The sequence below is a fragment of the Micromonas pusilla genome (genome assembly GCF_000151265.4).
Source record: "Micromonas pusilla CCMP1545 genomic scaffold MICPUCscaffold_1, whole genome shotgun sequence".
NCBI classification, from domain to species: domain Eukaryota; kingdom Viridiplantae; phylum Chlorophyta; class Mamiellophyceae; order Mamiellales; family Mamiellaceae; genus Micromonas; species Micromonas pusilla.
The window spans coordinates 1,217,301-1,235,836 of record NW_003315882.1 but is presented as its reverse complement, the minus strand read 5'-3'; the positions used below and the strand labels follow the sequence as shown (position 1 = coordinate 1,235,836).

The window sequence follows — 18,536 nt, the reverse complement described above, 5'->3', positions numbered from 1 at the left end:
GTCGACGAACGGCGAGCATCGGCGTGGTTTCCGACAACGCGCCCGCGCACAGGGACTCGACGACGCGCGAGCGGGCGGCGGCGGCGTCGGCGGCGTCCCGAGCCGAGACGTCGAAAGCCGCGAACTCGTCCTCGCTCTCCTTGTCGTCGCGATCGCTGGCGGTGTCTTCATCTTCTTCTTCTTCTTTTTCTTCTTCCTCGGCGGCGGCGTCCTCGCGGTCGGCGTCGGGGTCGTCGTCGTCGTCGTCGTCGTCATACACGACGACCCTTCGATCGCCGCGCCGGCGGACGGTGCCGTTCGGAGACGTCTCCGCCGCCGCCGCCGCCGCCGCCGCCGCCGCAGCCTTCGCCGCCGCCTTCGCCGCCGCCTTCTCCTCCCGCGCCGCGCGTCGCGCCGCCTCTCTCTCCGCCCTCTCCCTCGCCCTCTTCGCCCGCAACCGCGTCACGACCGCGTCCGGCGCGGCGTACGCGACGTACGACGAGCTCCACGGCGGACTTAGGGTCGTTCCATACGAGCGAACGTCGGGGTGGAGTTGAAAGGCGTCAGAAGCGGAGTTGAAAGGCGTCGAGGGCGGGGATTGAAACCGTGGGGTGGGCGATGAGACACGCCGAGAAAAGTCCTTAAGGATCGGCGTTCACCACGCCGACGGGGTCGTATGGGGACCAGTGTACAGAACGCACCTCACGATCGCGGCGGCGGCGTCGCGGACCCCCGCGCTCAACGCCGCCGCCGTCGGCGCCGCGCGTCTCTTCAGCGCGTTCGCGAACCGCGCGCGGTGCTCCTCGCACGCCACCCTGACCTCCGCGCGCACCGCGCGGAGGACGACGACCCTCCAGCGCGCCGCGCCGTCGACGCCCGCGTCCGCGATCGCCCGACGGAGCGCGTCGAGGTACGACGCGACGGCGTCGCGGCTCGCGCGCGATCGCGAGACCGCCTCGTCCATCGCGCTCGAGCCCTCGTCCGCTTTCTCGCACGCCGCGTCGAGCGCCCTGCGCGCGGCTCTCGCGCACGGGACGCCGAAGACGCGCGCGAGCCAGTCAACGGCCGGCGTCTCCGGGAGCGTGAGGAGCAGCTCGAGGCACGTCGCCGCCGCCGCCGCCGTCGCCGCGGACGCGGCGGCAAAGTCGCTCGATACGAACGCCGCCGAGCGCTTGAACGCGCTCGCCGCCTTGCCGACCGCGCCGCTCGCGCCGCTGACGAGCATCGCCGCGTTCGCGCGCGCGCGCGCGGAGGACTTGCACCGCCGTCGCGTCGCGTCGAACGCCGCGTCGAAGCTCCGCTCGATGGCGTCCCACCCCGCGGCGGTTCTCGCGCGATCTGCGTCGGCGTCGCGCACGGCGTCGGGGTCTCTCGAGATGGACGCGCGCGACCACGCCGCTCTCGACCCCGCGGCGAGCGCGATGGCGGACCCGACGGTTTCGGACAACCAGAACACCGCGCCGATGCTGGTCGCGCCGCGCGTCGCGGCGGCGGTACGCGCGTCGTCGTCGTCGTCGTCGTCGTAATAGTCGTCGTCGTCGTCGAATCGATTCGTTCGCGTCGCGTCGCGCTCCGCCCGTCGCGACCGCGCGTCGAGCGCGCTCGAGAGCTCGTTCGCGAAGTGCTCCAGGAGCGCGACGCGCGTCGTCTCCGCGCGAGCGCGCTCGTCCGCGTCCGTCAGCGCGACCTCCCCGCGCACGACCGCGGTCGCGCGCGCGCGGACGAACGAGAGGTAACACGCGAGCGCGTCCGAATGCCGCTCCTCCCGCGCGCACCGCTCCGCGTCCGACAACGGCGGCGACGACGACGACGACGACGACGACGGCGCGTCGTCGTTCGCGTCGCCGCGGACGTTCTCCTTGTCCACGCACCGCGCGAGGCGCGCGTCGAACGCGTCCGCGGCCGTGCGATGCTCCGGCTCGTTGTCCGGGTCGTCGCCTCCCATGAAATCCGAGTGCAAGTTCGCGAGCTTCGCGCGCAGCTCCGCGGCGACGGCGCGGCAAGTCTCCACGCGCCCCGCCGCGTTCGACGGCCGCAGCGGCGTCGCGTCCATCGCGCGGGAGACGACGACGACGACGACGCGCGAGCGCGCGCGACGACTCCCTCGCGCGGTCGGAACTGAGGGCGCCCGCGGGGAACGGCCCTCAATCCGGTGCTGACAGATCGTTTGAACCGAACCCGCGATCGGCGACGTCGTCCCCCGATGAAACGAACCTTTCAACGCCCCGGCCGCGACTCTCGAAGCATCGGAGAGGCCAAAAGACGCGGGTCCCGCGCGATTCTGTCATCAGACGTCGGGGACGCGAGCATGTCGCGCGCGCCCCCGCCCGCGCCCCGCCGCGGGCGCGCCCTCCTCGACGCCCCGCCGCCGCCGCCGCCGGTGTCGACGTCCGAGTGGCCCACGCCGCCGTCGTGCCCCGGGAGCGACCTGTGCGACCCGGGCGGGAGCGCGATGACGACGACCGCGCCGGACGTGTGCGACTACGATTTTTACACCACGCAGGGCGTGATGACGATCCGCGCGTGGAGGAAGCTCTCGCCGCACGGCGCGGACCGCCTGTACAACCTCGCGCGGCTGGGGTACTACGACCGGAGCGCGCTGTACCGCGTCCTCCCCGGGTACGTCGTGCAGTTCGGGATCGCCGCGGACGCGACGGTCGCGACGACGTACGACGCCTCGAACGCGGCCGCGCGCGTGCCGGACGAGGGACTGAACGAGGCGTGGGGAGGCACGAACGGGCGGTACTGGGTCTCGTACGCCGGCTCGGGGGAGACGTCCGAGAGCGTCAAGTGCACGCAGCGGACCGCGGAGCTGTTCATTAACCTCGCGGACAACGCCGCGCGGTTCGACCCGATGGAGTACGCCGCGTTCGCGAAGGTGATCGACGGCGTGGAGGTGATGGATCGATTCTACGCCGGGTACGGCGACGTCAACGGATGCGTCGCGCACGCCGAGTTCGCGTTCGCGTGCAACGGCCCGGTCGAGGCGACGATGTACAACACGGGGATATCGTACGTCGACGCGAGTTTCCCGAAGTTGGATCGCGTCGGGTGGGTGGACGTGATCCCGGACCCCGGGGACTTGCGCGGGAACATGCACGGCGAGTGGATACAAAACGAAGCGGGGGAGGGCGCGCTGTCGTGGCTCATGGTGTGCCTCTTCCTCGTCGTGATCGCGGCCGGGTACGCGCGGCGGTTGACCGTGAACAAGAAGATGGGGAATCGGTTTCTGGACTTCATATGGAACACGCCCTCGATTCGCGCGCTCGTGACGCGGCTGAGCGAGAGGAAAGGGGTGGAGATCTTGGAGTCGAGTCGAAACCGCCCGGGGGAGTGGACGGAGGCGGAGGAGGTGGAGTGGACGCTGCGCGAGCCGCCGGCGAGCCCGCCGCCGCCGCCGCGCCCGCCGGAGTCGGAGGTGTATCCCGCGAGCTACGACGTAGCACCGTAGCGATTTCATCATTCGTGCAGTAGCAGGCTAACTAACTTAAGGTTCACGTAAGGTCGCCGTGCCGTCTCGCCAGAGTTTTCTCTTGCGCATCCGATCCGCAAACTCCTCGCCGGCCAACGACGCCGGCAACGTCAGCGCCGGCGCCTCGACGTCGTCCTCGTCCTCCTCGATCGCGCTCTCGTCCTCCTCCCGCGCGCTCTCGATGACCTTCCATATCCCCGGCCTGTACGCGTGCGGTATGCGCACGTCGAGCTTATCCTCTTTCTCCTCCCCCTTCCACGTGAGGTTCCCCCAAACCTTCCCGCTGCGACTGGTCCTCGGGCGGACGCGCGTGATCGTCCAGAACGAGTTCTCCGCGCCGCAGTGCTTCCACTTCCCTTTCGCGACCTTGGCGCCGACGCCCCAGTCCGGGAGCGTCTTCACCATCTCGAACACTGTCGGTCGATCGCGCGGGAGGGGGGCGGGGGGGGGGATCAGCGGCGAGGCGGGGAGACGACGACGAAGCGAAGCGAAGCGCGAAGAAGGAGGGAGAGGGGCGGCGAGGGCGAGCGACGGCGGGGGCGACGCGGCGGGGACGCACGGTTCGGCGACTCCCGGACGAACAGCATCGGCGACCGGACCGCCCGGACGACCTCCTTGACGATGGCGTCGCCCTTCCCCATGGCGCGAGACGAGAGCGCGCGCGCGACGACTGCGACCGGGAGGGGCGAGATTAGGGCAGAAGAGAGCGCCGGCCGCGGTCGGGCAAAAAAAACTGAAAAAAAAAGCAGTCATGTTTTTTCCCCGAGACTACACCAGCCTCGACGAGATGCGACCACCGCCGCCTCAAAACTGCTTCGATTGACCTGAAAATTTGTTGGGAGGTTCCTTGCATCATGTTTACGATGAAGTAAGCAAAAAACTAAAAAAGCACTGGAGCAGCAGGGCTTCGATCCCCGTACCTCTCGCATGCAAAGCGAGCGCTCTGCCAATTGAGCTACTGCCCCGTCCGATCGTAATCGTCCGATGAACGGGGTGAAGGTCACGTCGATTAATCGCTTAATCGTGCGTTGGCGTTCCGATGAAATCCAGGTAAGTCATTGGCCAAAAGTGGGAATTGGAGAAATATATACATTGACTTTACCTCTCGACCGGCGCGGGCGAACGCGCGGCGCCGCGGGCGCGGAGCGCCGTCGCCGACGCCGCCGACGGCATCTCGCGAACGATCGTATCATCGCGCGCGTCCTCGTCGAACGTCACTTCGAACGCCGCGCCGACGGCGTCGCGACGGCGGCGTTCGTCCTCGCCTCCGCGCCGCGACCTCGCGGTTTGGTTTTCGGTTTCGAAATGCGATCGACCGATCCGATGAACCGGTCGGCTTCACCGCAATGAAACCGTTCGCGCGGGTCAACGCGCCGATCAAACGTCTGGGCGCTTCTCGTTCACAAACCCGCGCGGTCGAGCCAATCGGCGCGCTGGTGGGCGCGCGCTTTTTAACGCGTCGTGACGTCGTCGGGTCGCTCGGAGCCACCGCTGTGTGGACGTCGCGTCGAGGCGGTCGCTCGTCACTCCCCTCTCGCGCGCGCGTGCACGCGGGGTTCGACGACGCGCGAACGAGCGACGCAGACGCGAACGCGAAACCACGACGCCGCGCACTCACCGCGCACGGGCACGCGCGCGACTCGGACGACGACGACGCGCGCGAAGGCATCGCGTCGCGACCACGACGCGGAGGCGGCAGGAGTGTTAAAAACCGCTCCTCGTAGACGAAAAAGATGATGACGACGGCGACGCGCGCGTGCGGCGCGCCGTGCGCCGCTCGCGCGGGCGTCGCGCCGAGGACGCGCGCGCAATGCGCGTTCTCGAGGGAGACGTCCGCGAGAGCGACGGGCGTCGGGGGGTGGAGCAACGGCGCGAGGAACGCGCGCGCGAGCGCGGTTCGATGCGTCGCGCGTTCCAAGCCGCAGAACGGCGGTGTCGCGGAGAGCGCCGCTGCCGCCGGCGCGGTGCGCGCGGGCGCGGGGAAGCCGCAGCTCACGACCGCGCGGTCCGCGATCGCGGTGCGTGCGATCGCCCCCATCATCGACGACGTGCGCGCGCTCTTCTCTCCCTCGTCGCGTCGCGCGCGTCGCGCGTCGCCGCCGTCGCCGCCGGCGTCGCCCCGCGCGGGGCGACGGTCCGAAGTCTATCCACTCGACGCGTGGATTTTTTCTCGGACCAAACGGCGTTCGTTTTTCCCTCCATCCAGTCTCTCCGCTCTCCCCTCCCCTCTCCGCTGACGTCGCCGCCTCCCATCCCATCCATCGTCCGATCCGATCCGTCCTTCCCGTCCCGTCCACAGGACACGAACCGCTCCGTGAACGCGAGCCAGGACGACTCGTCCTCGAACTTCCGCGAGCCGAGCGTCACGCCGATCGCGGAGAAGAAGCCGAGGCGAAAGGCGCTCACGAAGGGCGAGCGCGAGGCGCAGGGCGAGTCGTACGAGTGGGCGGCGTGGGTGAGCACGTGCGGGATCACCTCGATCGCGATAACGGCCACGTATCTTCGGTTACTCCGCGAAGTCACCGACAGCGGCGCGTTCCCGTGGTCCGAGCTCATCGCGCAGGTGGCGCTCATCGCGGGCGCCGCCGTCGGGATGGAGTTTTACGCGAGGTTCGCGCACAAACACCTGTGGCACGACTCGTGGTGGACCATGCCGCAGTCGTGGCGCGCGGACTGGAACCGCCCCATCTGGCTCCTGCACGAGTCGCACCACCTCCCGCGCGAGGGCGCGTTCGAGGCGAACGACATCTTCGCCGTGAGCAACGGCGTCCCCGCGTTCGCGCTCTGCGCGTACGGCTTCGTGACCCCCGGCGTCTTCGGCGGATTGTGCTTCGGCGCCGGCCTCGGCATCACGCTTTTCGGCATCGCGTACATGTACGTCCACGACGGCATGGTCCACAAGCGGTTCCCCACGGGCCCGCTGGGGAAGAATAAGTACCTCCGGCAGATCGCCGCGGGGCACACGATCCACCACACGGAGAAGTTCGACGGCGTGCCGTGGGGTTTGTTCCTCGCGACGCAGGAACTGAGCGCGGTGCCCGGGGGAATGGAGGAGCTCGCGACGGTGCTCGAGGCGGCGGATCGGAAAGCGGCGCGGGAGGAGGAGGAGGCCAGGGCGCTCGCGGCGATGGGCGGGAGCGTCGACGAGGGATGCGAGGAGGGGGACATCTGCATCGCGGATCAGCCGATCTTGCGCGTCGCGGAGCACATCCCGAGCCAGAACGAAGCGCCGGCGTGCGTGCTCCCGCCCAAGTCGCGGTGAGGCGGGCGTTTTTATTTTGGAAGAAGAAGGCGCTCGCGGTCGGTCGAGCGCGCGCGAACCGAACGAATTGATTTTTTCCGCGGGACGGCGTCCGTCGCCTCGCGTCCTTAGTTTAATACCGAGATATTAGTGTCATCGAACGAGCGCTCGCGCGCGCGATCGCGAGACGCTCGGCGTCGGCGCGGCGGCAAACTTTTTATCTTTCTCGTCTTCAGTTCGTCTCTGTCACTTTTTTTCAAAGCTTCGCTTCGGTGGAATATCCGAAGCCCACGTCGATGGTCGTCATACCATCGAACACCGCGCACGATGCAGCTGACTCTTTCGCACACGTCCGCGCTGCCGACGACGCGCGCGGTCACCCGCGCGCGTCCCGCGCGCCGCGTCGTCGCCGTCTTCGCGTCTTCCAAGTGCGTCCTCCGCGTCCGATATCGCGCGATCGATAGACGAGATTCATTCCCACGTGGCAATCCGCGCCGTGCCTTTTTCTGAGCCACGACGTCTTCGCGACGCCCCGCGATCGACGACGCTGACGCGCGCGTTCCCCGCCCGCCGTCCCAACAGGCGCAGCGAGACCGAGGAAGCGCGCTTCCCCGCGATGAAATCCGTCGGCGTCGCCGGTGCGTCCCGAGCGCGCGTCCCCAAAATATCTTCGACTCGACGCGACGCGCGACGATCGAATCGAATCGTATCGAATCGATCGCTGAGTCCCCCCCCAAAGCACTCACCACACCCCATCCTCCGCCACCCCCGCCCCCCCGTCCTCCACAGGCCTCGTCGCGCTCCAGCTCCTCGTCGCCGCGTCCCCCGCGCGCGCGGAAGACGTCTTCGTCGAGCGCGCGAAGAACAAGTCAGAGATCCTCGCCGCCGCGCGCGCCAAGGCTGCGGCGCAGGCGGCGGCGCAGGCGCCCGCGGAGTCGCTCGCGCCCGCGCCGGAGACGCGGTTCATCCCGGAGACCGTGGAGACCCCGGCCGGGGACGTGGACGCGAGGAATCTGGCGCCGCAGGAGGGCGGCGACGGCAGCTCGTGGGCCGCGAGCACGTACGAGGAAGGGGCGGCCGCGGAGGCGCCGGCGCCGGCGCCGGCGGCGGAGGAGGAGGCGGCGCCGGCGAACGTGAACGAGGGCGGCGGCTTGTTCGGGCTGTTCGGCGGCGGCGGCGGCGGCGCGCCGGAGCCGGAGCCAGCGAAGGAGGCGAGCGGGAAGAAGTTTGGGCTGTTCTGAGAGGAGCGAGCGAGTCGCGCGAGCGGGAGGCGGCGAGGCGAGGGAGCGGCGAGGAGTCTATAATATGACAGTGAAAGACGAAGAACTGCGACAGACCTGCTGTGCGATCGACGCGATCTGCGTCGCGATCACTGCGCGATCAACGCGCTCACCGCCACCCGCGCCACCCGTCTTGCGTCGTTTTGAACGCCGGGACGACCCCTCTCTCGCGCGCGCCGACGCACGTCGCGGCCTCCGCACACGTCTCACACGCGTCAGCTATGTCCGATCTCGACTGGGGTGCGCGCGTCTCGCGTCCTCCCCGCGTCGCGTCGCGTCCCGGCGCTCGCGGCTCTCGGGATGCCGCGGCGCCGTCTCGTCTTTCCTGGCGCGATAAAAATCGATCGCACCCTCCCGCCGCCGACCGAACCGCCGCGCTGACCGGACGCCCCGCTCCCTCCCCCCGAAACGAAACGCAGACGACGACGAGTTCGAGGTCCCCGACCTCGCGAAGGACGAACCGCCGAAGAAGGCCAACGTCTTCGACGAGGAAGAGGAGGAAGACGAGGCCCCGGTGATTAAGAAGCCGTCCGCCAAGCCCGCGCCGGCGAAGAAGAAAGCGGCGGAGTACGTCGACGAAACCTTGGCCGATCCCGTCGCGGAGAAGCTTCGCAGGCAGAAGCTCGTCGAGGAGGCGGACTTGGAGGCGGCGAAGGAGCTCTTCGGCACGGACGGCGAGGAGATCGACCTCGGGACGTACGCGCCCAAGTCCGAGAAGGAGTTCGTGAAGTTTGGCACGCTCGTGGCGACCAAGTACCTCACGCCGTTCAAGACGTCGGCGTTTTACAAGGAGGCGATCAAGTCGTTCGTCAAGTCCGCGACGAAGACGATGTCCGCGGCGGAGGTGAAGGAGGTCGAGGCCGCGATCGTCGCGATTCGGAACGACAAGGTGAAGAGCGAGAAGGCGGAATCCGCGGCGGCGGCGAAGGCGGCATCGGCGTCCGCGACGACGACCGGCAGCGGCAAGAAGAAAAAGTTCCTCAACCAAGGCGGCAAGGGCGGGGACTCGGGGTTGGAGGACTACAAGTACGACACCAAGGGGGGGAACTACGACGACGATTACGATTTCATGTGATGATGATGATGATGATGATGATGCGAGTAGGGCCTACTGTAGAGACCGGGTAGTGATCGCGGCGTGGCGACGCATCGCTAATTCTATCTGATCTTCTGATCGCCGAGCCCGACGCGCGAAAACGTGTTCATACTCGTCAACCCGTCGTTCCCTCGGCGGCGAGGACGACGGCGTCCACCCCTATGCGCGCCACCCTCGCCGCTTTCGCCGCGTTCGCCGCGCCCGCCGCGTTCGCGCGCACCAACGCGTCCGCGGCTCTCGACGCCGCGTCCGCCGCCTCGCGCGCGGCGGCGGCGTTCGCGCGTCCGGATTCGGAGGAGGAGGAAAACCGTTCCGCCGGCGACGCGGCGCACAACGCGCCCACCGCGCCGGCGACGCCCTCGACGCGATCCACGCCGCCGTCCGCGTCCGCGTCCGCGTCCGCGTCCGTCGCGATGGACGCGAGGCGCGCGAGCGTCGGCGCGAGCCAGCGCGGGACCGCGAGGAGGAGCCGCGCGCACGCGCCCGCGCGCGCGAGGGCGCCGTCGACGCCGCCGTCGCCCGCCGCCGCCGCCGCCGCCGCCGCCGCGAACGACGCGCGCGCGGACATCGCGACGGCGACGCCGCCGACGCGCGTCGTCTCCGCGACGAGCTCCGGGATCGCGTCCTCGAGCTTCCCGCAGCTCGCGTCCGCGCCGCACGGCGCCTCCGCGGCGACCGCGGCGACGACCAGCGCGCCGTACGCCGCGCGCCGCGCGCCCGCGTCGTCGCCGTCGCGCCTCGCGCGCGTCCGCGCGGCGTTCATCACCGGCCACGCGAGCTCCGCCCCGGTCCACGGCGACTTCGCGTCGCCGGCTAAGCTCACGAGCGCGTTCCCCGCGGCGTTCGCCGCGACACCGACGGTGCCCCACGACCGCGCGCCGACGGCGAGCGTGCCGAAGAAGGACACGGACAGCGCGAGCGGGGCGGCGCGGAGGTTACACGCGACGGCTTCGATCGCGCGCGCCGGGAGCGACGCGTCGGCGTCGGAGAGCACCGCGTGCGCGACCGCGCGCAGCGTCGACGGCGACAGCGACGGGAGCACCCCGAGGAGCGCGATGGACGCGACCTGGCACTCCGTCGGGAGTTTTGAAAACGGACCGTGCTTGGGCGTTACCCGCGGCGCGTTCGCATCCGCCGGCGGCGGCGGCGCGCGCGCGAAAAACGGCGCGAGCTCAGCCTCCACGGCGACGAGCGCGTCCTTCGTCGGCGCGTCGCTCTCCGCGCCGACGCGCGCGGCGGTCGCGCGCAGCGCGCGGAGCGCCCTGAGCGTCGTGTTCGCGTCCTTGTGCTTCAGCTCCCAGAGCAGCCGCGCGAACGGTCGGATCCACGCGGCGGCGGCTGACGGCGGCGGCGGCGCCGTCGCCGCGAAGCGTCTTCTCGACCCTCCCGCGCCCGCTACCGCGCCCGCGCCCGCGCCCGCGGCGGTCGGCAGGACCGCGGCTAACAGCGCGACGCACGACGCGCGGCGCTCGTGCGACCCGCTCGCGACGGCGTCGGACCAGACCGTCGTCACGGCGTCGATGAGGTCCGTGCGCGCGCGCGTCGCGTTTACCCCCGCGTCTTCGTCGTCGTCGTCGTCGTCGTCGTCGCTTTCGCTTTCGCTCTCGTCCTTCTCCGCGGTCAGCGTCGCCCGCGTCAACGCCCCGCGCGCGACTCTCAACAGCTCGACGTAATCCCCCTCCGTCGTCGCCTCCGCCTCCCCGCACGGTCCCGCGTCTAACGCGGTCCCCCTGAGCGCGGCGGCGAGGTACGAGGACACCGCGGCGGACGTCGCGTCGACGACATCCGCGTCCGCGTACGCGAACCTCTCAATCCCGCATCCGCCGGGTCTGCTCGCCTCGTTCGCCTCCGCGACCGCCGCGGCCACGGCGGCGTCCGCGCAGTGCGATAACAACCGGCACGTCGCGACGTTGTACGTCACGAGCGCGCGGCGTTCGGCGCCGCCGCCGGCGGCGGACGGCGCCGTCGCGGGAAACGCGCGCAGCATCCGCGCGGCCAACGGCCTCGCCGCCGCCGCCGCCGCCGCGCCGCCGCCGCCGCCCGCGCCGCCGCCGCCGCCCGTCGCGGCGTCGTTCGCGTCGTCCACGAGCCGAATGCACAGCTGTAAACACGCCGCGGCCTCGGTGATGACCTTGATCTGCGTCAGGTTGACGCCGTTGATGTCAGACAGCGTCGGCGCGGCTTCGTCCCACGCGGAGAAGACCAACGCGGCGAGCTCCGCGGCGGCACGCGCGACGCCCTCGGCGTCGTTCTCTCTGGCGATTCGTCCCGACGTCGACGCGGCGTCGCCGTAGAACGCGTCGGTCGCGGCCGCGGCCGCGGAAATCGGCGGCGGCGCCGCGCGATGCGCGTGCAGCGGTCTCCGCGCCGCGCCGCTCGCGTCGCGGAGACGTTTTCCGTTTGCGTTTCCGTTCGCGTCGCCGCCGTCTCCGCCGTCGCCGTCGTCGCCGTCGTCGCCGTCCCATCGCCACGTGGACGCCTCGACGCCGGCGACTCTCCCCCCACCCCCGTCGCCGTCCATCGACGCCGCGTTCCCCCCCGCGAGCACCTCGAGGAACCGCCGGCACGACGACAGCAGCGCGGCGCGGCCCGCCGGCGTCTGCGGGGTGGAGTTGAAAGGCGTCAAGTGGAGTTGAAAGGCGTCGCGGTCGGGGATTGAAAGCGAGGGAAGGGGGGAGAGAAGCGCCGGGCAAAGTCCTTAAGGTTCGGCGTTCACCACGCCGACGCGGTCGTATGGGGACCAGTGTGTAGAACGCGCCTGCGCGCCGATCCTCGACGCCGTCGCGTCGCCGAACGCCCCGGACATGCCCGCCGCGCGCAACCGCGACGCGATCTCGCCGCGACGGTTGACGTTCCGTCTTCCGCCGCTCATGCCGCCGCCGGTATCCCCCCCGGTTCCGGTTCCGCCGCTGACGAGCGACGACGACGCCGCGTCGTCGCCGCGCCGCAGCAACTCCGCGAGGTGCCGCGTCGTCGCGGATGCCGCGTGCCGCCCGACGAGTTTCGGCGCCGCTTCCACCAGCGCGTCGAGGACCGCGGGCGCGTCCTTTCGCACCGCGGGCGACACGTGCGTCAAGGCCGCGCCGACGTGGAGGACGAGGCGTCGCGCGAAGGGGACCAGGCCGCGCGCGCCGAGCGCGGGGAGGACGCCGAGCTTCAGCGCGCCTCTCGCGGCGACGCGGACGGCGTGCTCGACGTCGACGAGTTTCTCCGCCACGCGCTCGACGACGACCGCGGCGGCGGCGTGCGCGCAGCGCGGATGCGCGACGAGGAGCTCTCTGACGCCGTCGAGGGCGTCCTTGCGCACCCTGCCGCTGTAGTGGTGCGTCTGGTTCAAGAGCTCGGGCATGGAGAGGCCGCGGGTCGTGACCGCGTCGCCCTTGGAGAACTCCGCCGCGATGGATTGCCCCGGGAGGTTGATGCGCTTCGCGCGGATCGACGTGTCCGTCTCGTTCGCCTGCTTCTTGATCGTCCTCCCGACTTTCTTCTTCGCGCGGATGAAGTCGATCCCGGTCTTCTGCTTGTTGTTCACGCTCTTCGTCTTCTTCCCCATGATTAGACGGGGGACTGCCTCGCTCGCGGTCCCGTGATGACGGGAGGCGCGAGGAGGAGTGACATGAATTCGCGCCGCCGACTTTTATCGCAGTTCTCCGTCGATCAAGTCGGCGCTGCGATGAAAACCGATCGGCTTTCATCGCGGTGAGCCTCGTGAGCCGTGACCCATTTTGATCGTGAACCTCGATCGCGAGCGCGACGCCGCGAGCCGCTCGACGAGAGCGAGATCTTTCATCTCGAGCCAGCTCGGATAGCGATCGATCGGCCCGCGCGCGCGCGCACTCCCCCCGCGCGCGCGCATCGCCGCACGCCCCTCACCCCCTTCACGCCCCCACGCGAGCCATGGCCGCCGTGTGCGCCGCCCCAATCCTCGCGGCCGCGCGCCGCGCGTCCCCCGCGACGCGCGCGTCCTCCGCCGCGAAGCCGTCCTCCGCGCAGAGCGCGAAGACGCCGGCCGCGACGACTCCGAAAACGATGAACCGTCGATCGGCGCTGCTCGGCGCGCCCGCGCTCCTCGCGGCGCTGTCCACCGCGTCCCCCGCGAAGGCGGTCGCGCCGCCGGAGTACTACGAAGACACCATGGAGATCATTCGGCTGACGACGTCCATCCTGGACGGCTCGGACCTGAGCGAGGCGAACATCGCGGACTGGCAGAAGAAGCGCGACGTGTGGTACAACAACTATCAGGTGCGTTCTAAACAAAAGTTTTTCACCCTTCACACGGTTTCAACATTTGATCGCGTCTTAATTTCAACTGACCGATGAACTATTTTTGTATGGAACGACCCTATCAGCTCCATCACGAGAAGGGCGTCGGGTACGGGTACGCGAACACGTTCAACGCGCAGGCGAAGCTCGGGTTTCAGATCCGCGTCGCCGCGGAGAAGGGCGAGCCGTTCGACCCGGAGCACACGGCGTACAACAAGGACTACCTGATCGAGATCTTGCAGAAGGGGAAGGCGGAGCTGGACAAGATGCACGCCGCGGGGCAGCTTTAAGATTATTTGAGACAATTATTTTAGACGAGACGTAGACGCGTCTCTCTCCGCCCATCCCCCCTTCCGCGTCACCGCTTCCCCCCCCTCTGCCGCGTCTTCACGAGCTTGACCTCGAACACGAGCGGCTCGGACGCGTGAACTTCCACCTGCCGCTTCTGCCCAAACTCCGGCGGCTGCGGCTCGAGCCCTTTGCTGACGTACCCCGCCGCCGGCGGTATCAGCGCGCGGCGTTTCTCCCCCGGTCGCATCCCGGTCAGGAGCTCGTCCAGCCCGGCGATGAGGTTCCCGTCCGGGCCGAGCGTGTACTCCGCGGGGTCGCCGTTCCCGCACCCGACGCCGCAGTCGATCGTGCCGTAGATGAAGTACCCGTTCGCGCGTCGCAGGACGTACTGGAACACCGCGACGTCGCCCGGTTCCGCGGGCTTCCCGTCGCCGTCGTTTATCTGCTCGTACACGACGCCGAGCGGAGATTTCACGTACTTCGCGGGCTCGATGTCCGTCCGCGCGAGCCCGGGGGAGGACCAGTCGCCGCTGTCCGCGCTCGCGGAGGTTGGGCGGAGGAGGGAGGACAGGAGCGCCGCGGAGGCGGGGAGCGACGCGAGCGCGACGCGGCGCGATGTGCGATCGTCGTCGTCCACGTCAGCTGTGGACGACGACGACGACGACGACGACGACGACGACGACGACGACGACGCGACGCGTCCGCGGCGCGAGCGCGCGGCGGCGGCGCGGCGGGACCCGCGGCCCGCGCGGCCGACGGGGACCGCGACGGGGACCGCCGCGGACGCGAGCGCGACGTGCATCTTCCTTAACCTCGGTCGCGCGGGGTGCGCGGAGAGTGCGCGAGCCGATCGTGTCAAAAATCATCTTGATGAATAAAATTGAGCCGTCTTTCGTTCTCTACGCGAAGACGGCGCCCCGCCCTCTTCCTCCTCCTCACGCGCCCGCGACGCCCTGCCTCTCCAACTTCTCCCCGTGATTGATGATCTGCGACCGCATCGAGTGGTTCGGACGCAGCGTGAAATCCGGCAGCGTCTCCCCCGTCATCGGCGACGTGCTGTGCTCCCTGAGCCACCGCCCGCGCTCGTACGTGTGCCCGTCCCACGCGATCACCGGATCGAGCATGATGTCCGTGGTGATGCAGTCGAAGAACTCCTGCGGGATGGAGTGCCCGGCGGCGTTCGCCGCGCGCAAGATGGCGACAGCTTTGACCATCATCTCGCTCGGCTCGGGCGGCTTGCCGTTCGCGTCGGCGTCCACGCTCGCCGTGCGCTGATGATGATGATGATGATGATGATGATGCCCCGCGGGCGACGCGTCTGTCGTCACCGTCGTCGCCGCCGTCGACGACGCCGCGACGGTGGCGTCCGCGAGCGCGTCGTGGGCGGCGTTCACGCCGGGACCCAGCGCGAACTCGAACCCCGGGGGTTTTGGAGGGTGACCCGGCGGCGTCGTCGGCACGTCGGCGGCGGCGGCGGCGGCGGCGTCGTCGTCCGCGCCCACCAGGTCGTCGAGGTTTAACCCGAGCCGCGTCTCCATCGTCGCGTCGTCGTCGTCGTCGTCGAGACCGAGCGCGCCCATGAGCTCGTTCGAGAGGTCCTCCTCGAGCTGCCGCTCCATCTGCAGATCCTCCGCGGTTCTCGTCGGGACGCCGCCGCCGCCGGTCGAGTCGCCGCCGCCGGCGCTGAACGCGGACGGCGTGAACAACCCGGAGCCTAACCCGCCGCCGAACGCGCGGTCGGTCCACGCCGCGCCGCCGTCGAGGCTCACGCGCGTCGTCGTCGCGGAAGCGGACGCGGGCGCGGACGTCCTGCGCGCGACGGGCGGCGCGGCGCCGCCGCCGCCGTACGACGCGGGGGGCGCCGCCGCCGCGCCGACGCCGACGCCGCGGGCGTTCGCCGCCGCGCGCATCGCCGCCGCCGCCGCCGCGACGCGTCGCCGCGGCCCGAGCGGGAGCCCGAGACGTTCCAGGTCCGTCTCCGTGAGCAACACGACGTCGGACATGCTGATGCGTTCGCGCTCGAAGTTGCTCGCGTACGCGTCGAGGCCCAGGGACGCCAGCCACGCGCGCGGGGACGCGGGAGAGGACGCGTTCGGCGCGCCGCCGCGCGCGGACGGGTGCGGCGTCGGCGGAAGCGGCGGGTTCGGAGGCCGCCTCGTCGCGTTTGGAGGCGGCGGGCCTTTCGGCAGCGGCGGGTTCGTCGGCGCCCGCGTCGGCGGCGGCATCGGCTGCGGCTGCGGCTGCGGCTGCGGCTGCGGCTGCCGCGTCGTCGTCGTCGTCGCCGCCGCAGCCGCCGTCGTCGCCGCCTGTCCCGTCGGTTGCTCGAGAAGGCCCGCGATCCCGGCGCCCGAGCCGAGCCACGTCCTCGATCCGCCGAGCGGGTCGAACCCGGGGGGCGGGGGCCTGACCGCGACCGCCGCGGGGGCGGACGCCGACGTCGCGTCGCGCGCCGCGGCGGACGCGCGCGCCGCCGCGCTCGGCGACGGCGGCGGCGACAGACCCGCGTTCCACGCCGACGCGGGTTGCATAGGTTGCATCGGTCGCATGGGCGGGTCAAAGTCGAGGTTCAACACCCTCGGGTCCGCGGGCTTGGCCTCCGCCGCGACGGGCGCCGGCTTGGTCTTCTCCGTCCTCGCCTCGGTCGCGCTGTCCGACGGAGCGACGAGCAGACGCGGCGGAAGAACCGTCGCCGCGACGGAGGACGGTATCTTCGCGACGTTCCCACCCGCCGCCGCTGCCGCCGCCGTCGCCGGGGGCGCCGGGGGCGGCCTCGGCGCCGGTATCGTCTTCGGCTTCACCGGCGCCGCTTTCGCCGCTTTCGCCGCCGCGGCCGCCGCCGCCGCCGCTTCCGCCGCGGCGATCGCCGCCGCGGCTCTCTCCTCCTCCATCGCCCTCGCCGCCGCGGCTCTCTCCTCCTCCTTCGCCCTCGCCGCCGCCTCTTTCGCCGCCGCCGCCGCCGCCGCCTCCTCCTCCTCTCGCGCCCTTCTCTGCGCCGCCTTCCTCGCCCTCTCCTCCTCGATCAACCGCTGCAGCTCCGCGCGGTCCGCGGCTTCCTCCGCGTCGCGCTCCTCGCGCTCCTCGCGCGTGCGCTGCTTCGCCGCTTTCGCCGCCGCCCGCTTCTCCTCCGCGGTTCGCGACGTCGCCTTCGGTCCGCCGCCATCCGCCTTGGCCGCCGAGCGAAGGTCTTCGGAGGACGCCGGCGCGGCGACGCCTCGCGCTCCGCCTCCGACGCCGCGATCGACGCGCTGCACGATCTTCGGCTTCTTGCTCACGAGCCCGCAGCGCTCGCACTCGTACTTGTGCCCCCCGCGCGGGGACTGACTCGGGAACTCGTGCTCGCAATTCTGGCACACTTTCTTCAGAAGGCTTCCTTTCGCCCGATCGCCGTCTCCGCTCGCGACGCCGCCTCTTTCGCCGCGCGCGAACGCCTCGCGCGCCCACCGCCGCTCGCTCGCATCCTTAAACCACACCGCGCACGCGCACGCGGCGATCGCGGCGAGCGCCGCTCTCGACGCGCGATCCGCGCCCCACTCGCGCTTCAGCGTGAAGACCGCGAAGAAGAAGGACGCGGCCGCGAAGACGACCGCCCATCGAAGGACGAGCGGCTCCGCTCTCTTGAGCGTCGGCCCGTCCGCGGCGAGGAAGACGTCCTCGAAGTAATCTATCGTCGCGCGCACGACGCCTCTCGCCGCGACCGCCATGCCTGCCGCGCGACGGCGCCCCCGACGACGATTCGACGCGATAGGGATTCGGGCGATTCCCGCGCCGCAAACGGTTGCTCAGGAACCAAATCCCTCGTCGAGAGATAGATCTGCGGTTCTCGATTCTCCCGCGCTCGCCGGCCGCCTACCGCCTACCCGCCTACCGACACCGCGCTCGCTAAGTCTAACGGCGACCTCGGGTGTTTCTAAAGACGCGACCGACCGGCGCCTCCTCGCCCGGTCCGCGCCTTCGCTAGTGAGGCGCGCGGGGACGCGCGACGCGATAAGTATCTCACGCATGCCGTGTCGAAAAAAAGCCGGCCGCCAGCCTGTCATCAGTGCTGTCGCGGCCTCGTCGGCCCCCGGGCGCGAAAAAGCGCGCCGGCCGCGTCCTGATGAGAATCGCTCGTCAGTGCCGCGCGCGCGGCGGAACGATGCCTTCCGCGGCGGCGGCGGCGATCGCCGCGACGCCGGCGTATCACGCCCGCCCGTCCCTCCCCGCGCTCGCGGCGCGTCGCGCGCGCGCCTCGGGGACGACGCGAGCGACGCGCGAACGTCGCGAGGCGTCGTCTTCCGACGACGCGTCTTCCGACGAAGCGAGCGCGCGGCGAGGGGCGGGAGACTTGGACGGGATGGACCTGTTCGGAGGCGCCGGGGACCTGTTCGGCGACGCCCCGGGCATCCCGCGCGCGCGACCCGCGCGTTCGAGACCGGCGGCGGCGCCGCCGAGACGCGGGCGAGGAGGAAGAGGCGGAAGAGGACCGCATTGGACGACGACGCAGCGGCGGCGATCGAAAAGCGCGACGCCCTCGTCGGACCGACCTCGGCGACCGCGGCCGTCCACCGACGCCGCGCGCCCGCCTCTGGACGCGGTCGTCGTCGTCGAGGGCGTCAACGACGTCTGGGCGGTCGAAGCCGCGGTCGACCCGATCGACGTCGTCATCATGAAAGGACGGTACGACGCCAAAGCCGGTCACCACGTCGTCCCGCGTGACGTCGCCGCCGCCGTCGCCGCCGCCGCCGCGTCGTCGCCGGTCATCGTCCTCACGGACAGCGACGTCGCGGGCCGGCAGCTCCGCACGCGGCTCGTGATCGAGTGCCCAAACGCGAAGCACGCGTTCATCGCGACGCGCGACTCCACGGCGGCGACGGACACGAAGTGGCACTCCGCGGGCGACGTCGGCGTGGAGCACGCGTCGCCCGCGGCGATTCG

General features: G+C 70.7%; 9 protein-coding genes across 9 annotated transcripts; 5 read left to right on the top strand and 4 right to left on the bottom strand.

Moving 5' to 3' along the window:
- Nucleotides 1–2,287: 2,287 nt before the first annotated feature.
- MICPUCDRAFT_50419 (uncharacterized protein) lies at nt 2,288–3,455 on the top strand (the record flags this gene model as incomplete). The annotated part of the gene is made up of 1 exon (XM_003055551.1): nt 2,288–3,455. The coding sequence occupies one exon, from the start codon at nt 2,288–2,290 to the stop codon at nt 3,428–3,430; it is 1,143 nt and encodes a 380-aa protein (XP_003055597.1). The 3' UTR covers nt 3,431–3,455.
- Nucleotides 3,456–3,561: 106 nt separating this feature from the next.
- Nucleotides 3,562–3,856, bottom strand: MICPUCDRAFT_50418 (uncharacterized protein; the record flags this gene model as incomplete). The annotated part of the gene is made up of 2 exons (XM_003055014.1): nt 3,562–3,592; nt 3,660–3,856. The coding sequence occupies 2 exons, from the start codon at nt 3,854–3,856 to the stop codon at nt 3,562–3,564; spliced, it is 228 nt and encodes a 75-aa protein (XP_003055060.1).
- Nucleotides 3,857–5,187: 1,331 nt separating this feature from the next.
- CRTR (beta-carotene hydroxylase) lies at nt 5,188–6,713 on the top strand (the record flags this gene model as incomplete). The annotated part of the gene is made up of 2 exons (XM_003055550.1): nt 5,188–5,469; nt 5,751–6,713. The coding sequence occupies 2 exons, from the start codon at nt 5,188–5,190 to the stop codon at nt 6,711–6,713; spliced, it is 1,245 nt and encodes a 414-aa protein (XP_003055596.1).
- A 306-nt stretch (nt 6,714–7,019) lies between these two features.
- Nucleotides 7,020–7,933, top strand: MICPUCDRAFT_50416 (uncharacterized protein; the record flags this gene model as incomplete). Its single annotated transcript, XM_003055549.1, has 2 exons — nt 7,020–7,120; nt 7,432–7,933. The coding sequence occupies 2 exons, from the start codon at nt 7,020–7,022 to the stop codon at nt 7,931–7,933; spliced, it is 603 nt and encodes a 200-aa protein (XP_003055595.1).
- Nucleotides 7,934–8,193: 260 nt separating this feature from the next.
- MICPUCDRAFT_50415 (uncharacterized protein) lies at nt 8,194–9,047 on the top strand (the record flags this gene model as incomplete). Its single annotated transcript, XM_003055548.1, has 2 exons — nt 8,194–8,212; nt 8,392–9,047. 2 exons carry the CDS (start codon nt 8,194–8,196, stop codon nt 9,045–9,047), a joined length of 675 nt encoding a protein of 224 aa, XP_003055594.1.
- Nucleotides 9,048–9,183: 136 nt separating this feature from the next.
- MICPUCDRAFT_50414 (uncharacterized protein) lies at nt 9,184–12,621 on the bottom strand (the record flags this gene model as incomplete). The annotated part of the gene is made up of 2 exons (XM_003055013.1): nt 9,184–11,667; nt 11,785–12,621. 2 exons carry the CDS (start codon nt 12,619–12,621, stop codon nt 9,184–9,186), a joined length of 3,321 nt encoding a protein of 1,106 aa, XP_003055059.1.
- A 344-nt stretch (nt 12,622–12,965) lies between these two features.
- Nucleotides 12,966–13,642, top strand: MICPUCDRAFT_61509 (uncharacterized protein; the record flags this gene model as incomplete). Its single annotated transcript, XM_003055547.1, has 2 exons — nt 12,966–13,310; nt 13,418–13,642. The coding sequence occupies 2 exons, from the start codon at nt 12,966–12,968 to the stop codon at nt 13,619–13,621; spliced, it is 549 nt and encodes a 182-aa protein (XP_003055593.1). The 3' UTR covers nt 13,622–13,642.
- Nucleotides 13,597–14,424, bottom strand: MICPUCDRAFT_50412 (uncharacterized protein; the record flags this gene model as incomplete). The annotated part of the gene is made up of 1 exon (XM_003055012.1): nt 13,597–14,424. One exon carries the CDS (start codon nt 14,422–14,424, stop codon nt 13,690–13,692), a length of 735 nt encoding a protein of 244 aa, XP_003055058.1. The 3' UTR covers nt 13,597–13,689.
- Nucleotides 14,425–14,474: 50 nt separating this feature from the next.
- On the bottom strand, nt 14,475–17,571 carry MICPUCDRAFT_50411 (uncharacterized protein). Its single transcript, XM_003055011.1, has one exon. The coding sequence runs from the start codon at nt 17,321–17,323 to the stop codon at nt 14,558–14,560; it is 2,766 nt and encodes a 921-aa protein (XP_003055057.1). The 5' UTR covers nt 17,324–17,571; the 3' UTR covers nt 14,475–14,557.
- Nucleotides 17,572–18,536: the final 965 nt, after the last annotated feature.

What these genes read in the sequence shown, in the direction of transcription:
- MICPUCDRAFT_50411 (XM_003055011.1), bottom strand. Translation starts at nt 17,323, where the DNA reads ATGGCGGTCGCGGCGAGAGGCGTCGTGCGCGCGACGATAGATTACTTC.